We start from the raw sequence: 12317 nt of genomic DNA, 5'->3' as shown, positions 1-12317 counted from the left end.
GTAGCTAGCTTACAGGAACATGCTACCATACCCAATCAGCCAGTTTTTTTTTTTTTTTTTTTTTAATGAAATGAGGTCTTGCTATGTTGTTCAGGCTGATCGTGAACTCTTGGGCTCAAGTAATCCTTCCACCGCTGCCTCTTGAGTCAACAAGATTACAGACATTAAGTCGCTGTGCTTGGTGAAATGATGATTTTTTTGTTTGTTTTTTTGTTGAGACTGAGTCTCACCCTGAACCCTAAGCAGAGTACAGTGGTGTCATCACGGCTCATTGCAAACTCAGACTCCTGGGCTACAGGGATCCTGTTGCCTCAGACTCCCAAGATGCTGGGACTACAAGTATGTGCCATGATAACCCCATGCACTTTCTATTTTTTTGTGGAGACAGGGTCTTGCTCTTCCTCAGACAAGTCTCAAACTCCTGAGCTCAAGCAATACTCCTGCTTCAGCCTCCCAGAGTGCTAGGATTACAGGTGTGAACCACTGCACTTGGCTGAAATGATTAATTTTAATCAGGGTTGTTTTTTTTTTCCTTTTCCTTTATGCTTTTTGGCTTCTGCATCATACTTAGAAGGGTTTTCCTCACTGTGAGATTATATTAGCAGTCACCTATTTTTTTTTCTGAAGTTATGGAGTGTTAATTTTTACAGTTTATAAGCCTTCTAGGATTTTATTAGATCTAAGTTTATTTCCAAATGGCTAGAGACAAGTTCTGCCACAATAAACACTTGTCTATTTCAGACACATCTATAGCACCAACTTTCTCATAAACTAAGTTTCTTTCTTTCTTTTTTGAGACAGTCTTACTCTGTTGCTCTGGGTGCAGTGGCATCATCATAGTTCACAGCAACCTCAGGCTTATGAGCTCTGCATCAGCCTCCTGAGTAGTACAGATGCACACCATGATACCAGCTGGGTTTTATTATTTTGAGGGAAGACAAGGTGTCACTTTTGCTTAAGGCAAGTCTCAGACGCCTGAGCTCAAGCAATCCTGCCTCAGCCTTTCAGAAGGCCAGAATTACAGGCGTGAGCCATTGCTTCTCCCCATAAACTAAGTTTCTCTTTTTTTTTGGAGACAGAGTTTCACTCTGTCGCTCTTGGTAGAGTGCAGTGGTATCACAGCTCACAGCAACCTCCAAATCCTGGGTTTAAGCAATTCTCTTGCCTCAGCCTCCCAAGTAGCTGGGACTGCAGGTGCCCATCACAATGCCCGGCTATTTTTTGTTGTTGCAGCAGTTTGGCCGGGGCTGGGTTTGAACCTACCACCCTTGGTATATGGGGCCAGTGCCCTACCCACTGAGCCACAGGCGCTGCCCCATAAACTAAATTTCTAATATATATGTAACCATTTCAGGACTATGCTTCAATAATATGCTTGCCTTTCTCAGGTTTATACCATACAGCTGAAGTTCTTTTAACTTGACAGTATGTTCTATCTGTATCTAGTAAGTAAAAATTCTCAGAATACTTTTCTAAGACTCAAGTTAATCTAAAGTGTATATTAACTTATTAATATTTTAGTATTTAATAATAATACTTTAATATTAACATATTAAAAAATCTCCTAGGCGGTGCCTGTGGCTCAAAGGAGTAGGGCACCGGCCCCATATGCCGGAGGTGGCAGGTTCAAACCCAGCCCCGGCCAAAAAAAAATCTCCTAGAGATTTTGCTTTGAATAGTACACTAACCTAATGTGCTTAGAAACAAAGGACATCAGACGGCGCCTGTGGCTCAGTGGGTAGGGCACCGGCCCCATATACCGAGGGTGGTGGGTTCAAACCTGGCCCCAGTCAAATTGCAACAAAAAAATAGGCGTTGTGGCGGGCACCTGTCGTCCCAGCTACTCGGGAGGCTGAGGCAAGAGAATCACTCTAAGCTCAGGAGTTGGAGGTTGCTGTGAGCTGTGTGACGCCACGGCACTCTACTGAGGGCAATAAAATGAGACTCTGTTCCTACAGAAAAAAAAAAGAAAGAAAGAAAGAAAGGACATCATTATAAATATAACGTTGAAGTCTGCCTAGTCAAGTAATATATGTATGCCTGTTTATCTCTTATAAGAATTATTTTAAGTATGCTCCACCTAAGTTCTGTAGATTTCTTGACAAATGCATTACTAATCATCACATATTACCTGCTATTACCATGAATGGGATTTAGAATAGCAGTTAACATTTATTGAGCACTTACTGTATGCCAGGCACTGTACTAAACATATTTTATTAATTATTTCATTTAATCCATCTATTCTACGCCTCATTTTACAGAGGAAAAAAACTGAGATACAAATAAGTGACTTGCCAAACGCCACATAGGTAAAAGCAGAGATCTCAATGAGGCAGTCTGGCTCTAAAAGAATAATGCCTTTTATTAAATGTTCTGACTAGATCATTTTACTTGTGTTTTTCAAAGTATAAAAACCAAAGGACTCTTAACTTCCAACATGAATTAGCATTTGGGGATGAAAACATCAATCAAAAATGGGAGTTCATAACTATAACGTGCTCAGCCTTCTAAGCAGTCCATACCTTCCCATCAAGAATAGTCTCCCATGTTGCTCTTTTCTTGCTTATTGGACATTCTTCCATTTCCTGCATGGCTACTTCATATTCCCCATCTAAAAGCTGTAAGCGCCTGTTAGACAAACACATATACTTTAAAGTAACCTGTGTATTACCTTAAGTACACAAACTCTACATCTTTAGATTTATACTAAAAAGCATTTATTAAATTTAGTTTATATACCCGACAAGATTTTAAAATATATCTGCACTCCAGTCCTCACAAAAGCAATTTTAATGATGTGCGCTAGTAATTATTTCATTATTATAGCTACTCAGATATAAACGCTGGAAGTACAATATGCCTAAGGTATCAAAACCTGGTTAATTTTAAATATTAAATATAAAGTATATGAGCAGGCTTTATACTTTTAAAGACAGGATAACAAAATTGTTACAGTACTTGCCTTAGGGAATCACTAAGAATTATGCCTGTTAATTTTAACTACTATAAATGTTTAGACTAGAATCCTTAACCTTTTTTTTCTTTTTTGCGAGAGAGTCTCACTATGTCACCCTGGGTAGAGTGCCATGGCATCACAGCTCACAGCAACCTCAAACTCTTGGGTTTAAGCAATTCTCTTGCCTCAGCCTCCCAAGTAGCTGGGACTACAGGCGCCCGCTACAACATCTGGCAACTTTTTTTTCGTTGTAGTTGTAATTGGTTTGGCAGGCCCAGGCTGCACACAAACCTGCCAGCTCCGGTGTATGTGGCTGGCGCGCTAACCGCTGAGCTATAGGCGCCGAGCCAGAAGAATCCTTTACTTTTATACTTGACCAGTAAACTAGTTGGTGATTATAATGATGAATCTGATAATTACAGGATACTGGGGGGGCACCTGGCACATATAGGTGCTCAATAAACATTTCATGGATGAATGAATAAATGAAATACTGCTAGAATCCAAGAATTACACTCATATAGTATGTGTAATTATATACCATTTTCATGTGTATATAGTACATGTATAGTTCATAGATTTTTTTCTATACTTCTAAACACTAGTCTTCAATGATGCTCAATTATTAATCGTATATAGAAGAATCTCATCAGTCTTAGAGAAATTTTATAGAAATTATAAAATTTTATAGAAACACTTATGGAGTGTTTACTATGTGCCAGGCACTAAAGACTTTCATGGCTCATTTAATCTTCCCAGTAATTCTATAAACTAGCTGGTGCTACTGCATTTCTAGAAGAGAAAACTCAGGCACAAAGAAGTTAATTTGTCTTAAGATTACACAGTAAGCAAACATAGTAAGTGAATCCAGGTAACTCTATCAAATAATTTTGACACTTAAGAATTTTTTTTGTTTTCTCTATGGTATACTACCTGAATTTAGTCTACTTCAACAGTATCTATCAGCAAAGCTACTGACTTTTCTTTTTTTTTTTTAGAGACAGAGTCTCACTTTATCGCCCTCAGTAGAGTGCTGGCACGTCACAGCTCACAGCAACCTCCAACTCCTGGGCTTAGGCAATTCTCTTGCTTCAGCCTCCCAAGTAGCTGGGACTACAGGCGCCTACCACAACGCCCAGCTATTTTCTTTGCAGTTTGGCCGAGGCCGGGTTTGAACCCACCACCCTTGGTATATGGGGGCAGCACCCTACCCACTGAGCCACAGGCACCACCCTGCTATTAAACTTTTCTATTTTAAAAAGCTAATTCATTGATTTGACTAGGTAATACATTCATATTTTTCTAAATTAAAAAGGTGCAAAGTTTCTTTGGGGCTACATATTTCCATGTTATGGTGTACATTTGATAGCTACAATTCAATGCACTTTCCTACCTGGTAAAGTATGAGGAGGCCTTTTCCCTCACAGCCTCATCAACAGTGCTTTATCAAGTTTTTTTGATCTCTGTCAATCTGATAAGCGAAAAAATGACATCTCAGTGTACTTTTAGTTCTGATGTCTTATCTTTTTAATTGTTTTAGAACCATATATATTTTCTTTTGTTGGTAGTCTTTACTGTATCCTTTGCCCATTCTTCTACTGGGCTACAGTCTTTGTAAAGAAACATCATCATCTTATACTTGAGGAATGACATCTACTTATGTGAGTTGAAAACAATTCCCTCCCACAACCTGTCACTTTTATTTTCACTTTGGAGGGGCTCCTAAGTGAAAGGGAATCCTACTTGGAGGGGCTCCTCCTGACAAAATTTGGGGCAATTTGAGTATTAAAAATGACTAACAACACGAATAGATTAAAATAAATTGAAAAATAGAATTGGTTAATCCAGATGAATAAAAAAAGTTGAGGCAAGAAATGCTGTTTTTATAGAAAAATGCAAATAAATGTGGAAGAAATTATAGAAAATTACCATTTACCAACTGCCAAAAAATAATTTATTCAAACAAGAATTCATCAATGGATGCTAAAATTATTGACTGAAAGGCTACTGGGAGAAAATGGATATTTACCCAGGTTCATGTATTATTACAGGATTACATGTTAATTTATGAAAAGTACTGTTACAATGGAAAAATATAGAAAATACTACCTTAACCAAGTGATCAAGCCTAATATTACCTGTATCATGATGTGTTATATAAAGAACACAACATCTATTAGAATCTCTGACCAAAGTATTTAGTCTGAATTTAATCATGAGGATATAATAACACAACTCTAAATTGAGATACAATCTTCAAAACTACAGGCCTATACTTAAAAAAGGGGGTAGGGCTAGACAACCAATGAACTCTTTGCAGGTATGACATCTAACCTACTGAGAGGATGGCAAATTATAAAAAACATTAAGGTAAAGAGGGGGACAGTATTTGCTGGATGTTAATCTTCCCAGTGAAGAGTACATAGAATTTATACAGGAAAATGTCCTTCTTCTTGGAAATACTCGCTGAGGGGTTTGAGGGATGAAGTAAACTTCCATATGGTTCAGCACAAAAAGTATACATTCACATGTGAAAGAAATACAGCAAAATGTTAACTGATGAATCTAGGTAGACGGGGTATTAAATGATTATATTACACTTTCAACTTTTCTACAGGTATTCAAATTTTCAAACTAAAAAGTTGGGGGAAAATGCTCACAGTTTCTTCTTGCTAATTTTTTCATTAAAGTAAGAGCCATATTTCTGTCACACTAGGAAGTGTGTTATAATACATGTGAAATACAGAGAACAAAAAGAAACACGATGTATCCCCACGCTGGGTAAAGCAAGCCCAGTGTGCCTTCTCATAATCACTTCCACCATCATAACGCCAATCTTCTAATATATTTATATTTATATTGTGTCCCATTTATGTCTTTGATCCATAATCAAATTTCTAACTTAAAAGACACCATTATTGGTTTCTATCAGTAATATTAAGTGACATTAAGTGATATATTCTAAGACAAGATGGTCTCTAAAATCTGTCACTACTCCAAATCATCTTTGCTTCCTTATTAGAGATTTATACCTTCCTTCACTTGGTGGCTAACAAGTGATTAATACCTAAAGCATCAATATATTATTTTTTTAAATAGAAAGAATGGCCCAGTTACTTTCCTTGGCTTTCTTCTGTATCTAAATGACAATGAACTATGTTAACTACTAGAAAGTAGCTTGGTATAAGAAATCATAGCATGTTATAGGTTTCATCCTCCAATACTGTGAAAAAAGAATGCTGCATTTGCTTCTTAGACCTTCTTTTACTGATACTCAGATGCTGAATTTCCAAACAGGAAGTACAGAAATAATTAAAGGTCCTCGTCACCTTTTGCCAAATGCACATTGGCACATATCACATAATTTTCTTTTCTTTTTCCTTTTTTTTTTTTTTTTTTTGGAGACAGAGTCTCATTATGTCACCCTCGGTAGAGTGCTGTGGTGTCACAGCTCAGAGCAACCTCTAACTCTTGGGCTTAAGTGATTCTCTAGCCTCAGCCTCCCAAGTAGCTGGGACTACAGGCACCCACCACAACACCTGGCTATTTTTTTGTTGTAGTTGTCATTGTTGTCTTGAGCAGGCCTGGGCCAGATTCGAACCCGCCAGCACCAGTGTATGTGGCTGGTGCCCTGGCTATGGGCACCGAGCCAATATCACATAATTTTCTTCCTTAACTTTAATAACACATAATCCCAAGATTTTCATAGGGCCCACTGCATGAAAATCTCTGCTCAAGTATTATTTCCTCTTCCTCCCAGAGGCTTTATCTATAAAACAGTAACCATTTATTTTTCTTCAACCACCACTAAGTAACATTAGTTGATATTTGGTGGGGGAAGGGGGTTCTGATTCTTCCACTAGAAATTAAGCTCCATGAAGACAGAGACTTTGTTGCCGTCTCCAGATGCTCAGAAAGTACTTGTTGAATGAACTATCTTAGGCCACTCTAATAGCAAGTGCTTTCTATGTGATAAAGAGAAAAATTCAGTAAATGTTTATCATCTATAAAAACAAAGAAAAACAAAGGCAAAGAAATAGTATCACCACCATATCTGCTTCAAAATAAAAACATTTCTAGAACATTATGGAAGCCTCACTTGTTCATCAGTATTACCTGTTTTTATCAAATACTGTCATTTGTGCAACAAATGTTTTTTCCCCATCTTCACGATTTCGTTTTCTTCTGGCTGGAAGTTCTTCATTGACATCTAAATTTAACAAATATTTCTCATAAATGAAATATTCCAAAAAATGTGTTATGATACATGGTCCTTTAATATAAAACATGCTACATTTATCACAAATGAGGTACAAATTACACTGAAGTTGCAATGTAATACTTAGACCACATTTTTTCCAATTTTGTGTTTTTACCAGACATATATGTTTTTACTTTTTCTTCTTTTTTTTTGAGACAAAGTCTCACTTTGTTGCCCCTGGTAGAGGGCTGTGGTGTCATAGCTCACAGCAACCTCAAACTCTTGGGCTCAAGTGATTCTCTTGCCTCAGCCTCCCAAGTAGCTAGGACTACAGGTGCCCCCAACACCCAGCTATTTTTTAGAGCTAGGGTCTCGCTCTAACTCAGGCTGGTCTCGAACTTGTGAACTCAGATGATCTGCCCACCTCGGCCTCCCAGAATGCTGGGATTTATAGGCATGAGCCATGTCTTGTCTTTACTTTTCTGTTCTTTTTATTTCATTTTTTCCAGAGACAAGAGTCTTGCTCTGTTGCCTAGCCTGGAGCATAATGGTGTGATCATTGTTCACTGCAGCCTCAAACTCCTGGACTCAAGCAAACCTCCTGTCTCAGCTTCCCAAGTGGCTAGGATTACAAGCACACACCACCATGACTAGCTAATTTTTAAAATTATTCTGTGGAGATAGAGATCTCACTATGTTGCCCATACTGGTCCCAAGCTCCTGACCTCAAGGAATCTTCTCACTTTGGCCTCTCAAATACTGGGATTACAGGCATGAACCACCATGTTCATCCTTGTCCTTACTTTTTGACATTGACATTAATCCACTTCTTTCCAAAAACTAATTTCTATTCATAATGATCTTTGCTAGGCAAACTCATCTGCACGGTTACTATTTATTTACTGAACAACTCAAGACATGTAATCATGGTAACTTTTCAAGTACTCCAAAGGATACTTCAAGAGGAACAGATTATTTCTTCTAAGGTGCTTATTTCATGTATATCTTCCTACCCTACATTGTAAATCTTTGGAGAACTAGATGTTTTAATCATCCTTGCATCTCTAGCACCTGTATGCCAGTGAAATGATTACCTCAAAGATGAATTTACAATTATAAGACTAGAAAGGGGAGTAGAGGGATAAATGTGTGGTAAGTAAGTAGAGCTTCACTTCAAATTGTTTTCAATGGTCCTTTGTGTTTGAAAATTTTCTCAATGAAATATTGGGAGGGTATAAATTTATTATCTGCTAAGAGATTTATTTAAAACATCAATGTTTTGCCAACCTCAGAAAGGCAAGATTTCAAAAAGAACTACTTTATACACAATCTATGAATACTATGAAGGAAGACTGGTTCAGTCACTTTCAATAATAACCTTAATCACCAATGATAAAATCTAATAAAATTACTGAAATAAAAATTACCAATATTTTCATTGGTTTCGCCATTAATCATTCCATTAAACTCTCTTCTTCCCGGACGAGTCACTCTAAATAGCAATGAGTAAGACTTCACCATATGGCTGTTACTAGGTTCAAATTCATTACTGGAAACTGCAAGGGACGGGAAATTTCCAGGTTTTGTTTGATTGAGGTCAGGATTCAAAGGCACCTGCTTTTTACCTGTGGGAACTTGCCTTATTGGACAACTTACATCCTGCAAAGGTAAAGATTATTAAATTACATTTATTTACTCATATGCAACAATAAGAACTACAATAAAACTTCTAATCACAGCCATAGGAAACATGGAATAAGCCATGATTACCAAATGGCATGTTAAAATTCTAACCAGTTTTGAAAATTGTTAGGCAAAAATGAAAATTTGTAACAGCTATATTCCAAATCTTAAAAGCAATGGATTTCTCCAATATAATGAAAATATGACATAGTATATCAACAGTAGTTTGCTGATGGTTACCTGAAAGTTTTATATTAGAAATATAGAATTAAAACCATGCTTAAATTATTAAATTCATTTAACTTTGTCAGTTACAATTAATTTCCTGTTTTAATTTAACAATGACTGATGAGACCCAGAAATGAAAAAAGATGACTATGGGCGGCGCCTGTGGCTCAGTTGGTGAGGCGCCGGCCCCATATACCGAGGGTGGCGGGTTCAAACTCGGCCCCGGCCAAACTGCAACCAAAAAATAGCCGGGCTTTGTGGCGGGTGCCTGTAGTCCCAGCTGCTCGGGAGGCTGAGGCAAGAGAATCGCTTAAGCCCAGGAGTTGGAGGTTGCTGTGAGCTGTGTGAGGCCACAGCACTCTACCGAGGGCCATAAAGTGAGACTCTGTCTCTACAAAAAAAAAAAAAAAGAAAAAAGATGACTATAACAGGGGTGGTGCCTGTGGCTCAAAAGAGTAGGGCACCAGCCCCATATATCGGAGGTGGCAGGTTCAAAACCAGCCCTAGCCAAAAACTGCACACACACACACACACACACACACACACAAAAAAAAAAAAAAGACTATAACAACCTCATGGTCAACAATTACGTTATGAAACAATAAATCCACATATTTAGCTATGTTGTTTAACAGCAGGTATACTGATCATCTTCTGAGTAATGTTCTATTATCATATGTTCTAACGTAACATTTCAGTTATGCTGAAAGAGTGTAGTAGAAAAATTGGAAGATGCAGAAAACCTTTATGATGAAAATATCTAAAAATCTTACGGGAGCAGCTTCTTTTAAAATAAATGGAATACATACTTGGGCGCTAAAAATAGTTCTACTCTATAAAAGAGTATAAAATGAAAAACGTTTTAAGTCTCACCACCCCCCAGGTCTTATACTCCAGAGACAATACTATTCAGTTACCTGTATACACCCTTCCAAAAAAATGTTTGCAACTGCTATTTTTTTGAAACACAAATTATTATTGAACTTATATGCACATTTTTTCTTTTTTCTTTTTTTTTGAGACAGAGTCTCACTATGTTGCCCTCGGTAGAGTGCTATAGCATCACAGCTCACAGCAACCTCCAACTCTTAGGCTTAAGAGATTCTCTTGCCTCAGCCTCCCAAGTAGCTGGGATTATAAGTGCCCGCCACAATGCCCAACTATTTTTTGTTGCAGCTGTCACTGTCATTTAGCTGGCCCAGGCCGGGCTCAAACCCGCTACCCTCGGTATATGTGGCTGGCGCCATAACCACTGTACTACAGGAGCCAAGCCCTAAATAAAAGAATTTTCATATCATTGCCTGCTGTAATGTGTATGGGGGTTAGGAGGGAATAAGGAATGATGTATATATATAGTGTGTGTATACTATATATATAGTACACTATATATATACATATACATACACACACCACACACACACACTTTTTTTTTAATAAGGGACAGGGTCTTGCTATGTTACCCAGGCTGGAGTACAGTGGCCATTAAAAGTTGCGATCCCACTACTGATCAGCATGGGAGTTCTGATCTTTGTTTTTGATCTAGGCCAGTTCATCCCTCCTTAAGCAACCTAGCAGTCCAGCACTCCTGAGAAGTCATCATACTGATGCCAAACTTAAGTGTGAGCGCTCAATCAGCATAGTGCCTTACAAACTACAAGTCCTGGACTCAGGAGAACCTTCCACCCCAGCCTTCAATGTAGCTGGACTACGCACAAGCAGCTGAGACTACAGGTACCTACAACTACATCTGCCCACAGAAACTATTAACTCACACTGATGCCTCCTAGCACCTTAATCCACTCTCTACCAATGCTCTGTCTGCAAGCCCCTTATCATCCTATTATATGATCTTGAGTAACATCAGCAATGGGAACCTTTATACAGGTCAGTTCCTATTCTCCTTGAGAGACTCAAGAACTTAAAGTTACTACAAGTACATCTGTTGGCTTTGACAGGTTGACCAGGCAACACCGTAACACTTGTTTCTATGGTGAAATAATTTTACCTTACAAAAAAAAAAAAAAAAAATATATATATATATATATATATATTTTTTTTTTTTTTTTTTTTTTTTCTGAGACAGAGTCTCACTTTTTCACCCTTGGTGGAATGCTATGGCATCATAGTTCACAGTAGCCTCAAACTCTTGGGCTCAAGCAATTGTCTTGCCTCAGCCTCCTAGGTAGCTGGGACTACAGGCTCCCGCCACAATGCTCAGCTATTTTTAGAGACGAGGTCTCTCTCTGGTTCAGGCTGGTCTCAAACCTATGCGCTCAGGCAATCCACCTGCCTCGGCCTCCCAGAGTGCTAGGATTATAGGCATGAGCCACTGCGCCCGGCCCTACAAATAAAAATCTCAAATGGTAAGTTAGTAAGTTAATGGCTGATAATGCTGACAACAGAATTTCCTTGCTTAGCAGCAGTGTTTAAAAAAAAAGGACAATCTTTTGAGGAAAAAAACTCTCTTAGCTAGAGGTGTCCAACCTTTTTTTATTTTCTGCCACACTTAGAAGAGTAAGAGTTGCTTTGGGCTACATAGTAAATACACAACCTATAATGAAAACTGATCAGCAAAGAAAAAGGTTCATGCAAACTTTTTGTGATATCCAATACCACAGATAAAGAAAAAATTCCTCACAAAATCAGCATGCAGCCCATGCAGGAGGACTCCCCTGCTGGCTGAAATTTTAATAGGCACACATAACTAGGACACTAAATGGCAAGGAAGCAACTGAATTTATATACCTAGGATGCTAGAACATAGCTTCTTTGTTTCATTTCCAGACTCCCATAGGAAAGTTTTGTACAGACACCTAGGCAGACAATGGAAAAAAAACCCCAAAATATAGGAGGTTGGCAAAAAGAGGTAACTAGTTTTATAAATCAGCCATCAACATTGCTTTTAAGCTTTTATGGGTTAAAAATTGACTTTAAAATACAGTGCATGTGGCTTGGCATCTATAGATAAGTGGTTAGCACACTGGCCATATACACTGGGGCTGGCAGGTTCAAAACCAGCCTGCGGCCTGCTAAACAACGACAACTACAACAAAAAAATAGCCAGGTATTGTGGTGGGAGCCTACTTGGGAGGCTAAAGCAAGAGAATCGCTTAAGCCAAAGAGTTAAAGGTTGCTCAACCTTTAACGGCACTCTACCAAGGGTGACATAGTGAGACTCTGTCTCCAAAAACAAAAACAAAAACAGTGTGTGTATATATAACATAAATATATATATGGATATGTTCA

The 12317-nt window shown here is 38.2% G+C and overlaps 1 protein-coding gene across 3 annotated transcripts in view; it reads right to left on the bottom strand.

The window, feature by feature from the left end:
* SUZ12 (SUZ12 polycomb repressive complex 2 subunit) overlaps positions 1-12317 on the bottom strand; it is a 52389-nt gene that overhangs the window by 17790 nt on the left and 22282 nt on the right. For all 3 annotated transcript variants that reach the window (XM_053571039.1, XM_053571040.1, XM_053571041.1), the window contains 3 exons: positions 8588-8819; positions 7076-7169; positions 2526-2631 (listed from right to left, as the gene is read on the bottom strand). In XM_053571039.1, the coding sequence (XP_053427014.1) occupies positions 2526-2631; positions 7076-7169; positions 8588-8819 (432 nt within the window). The remainder of the gene's footprint in view (positions 1-2525; positions 2632-7075; positions 7170-8587; positions 8820-12317) is intronic.

Source organism: Nycticebus coucang, chromosome 18 (genome assembly GCF_027406575.1).
Source record: "Nycticebus coucang isolate mNycCou1 chromosome 18, mNycCou1.pri, whole genome shotgun sequence".
NCBI lineage: Eukaryota > Metazoa > Chordata > Mammalia > Primates > Lorisidae > Nycticebus > Nycticebus coucang.
This window is presented reverse-complemented; position numbering and strand designations above follow the sequence as displayed.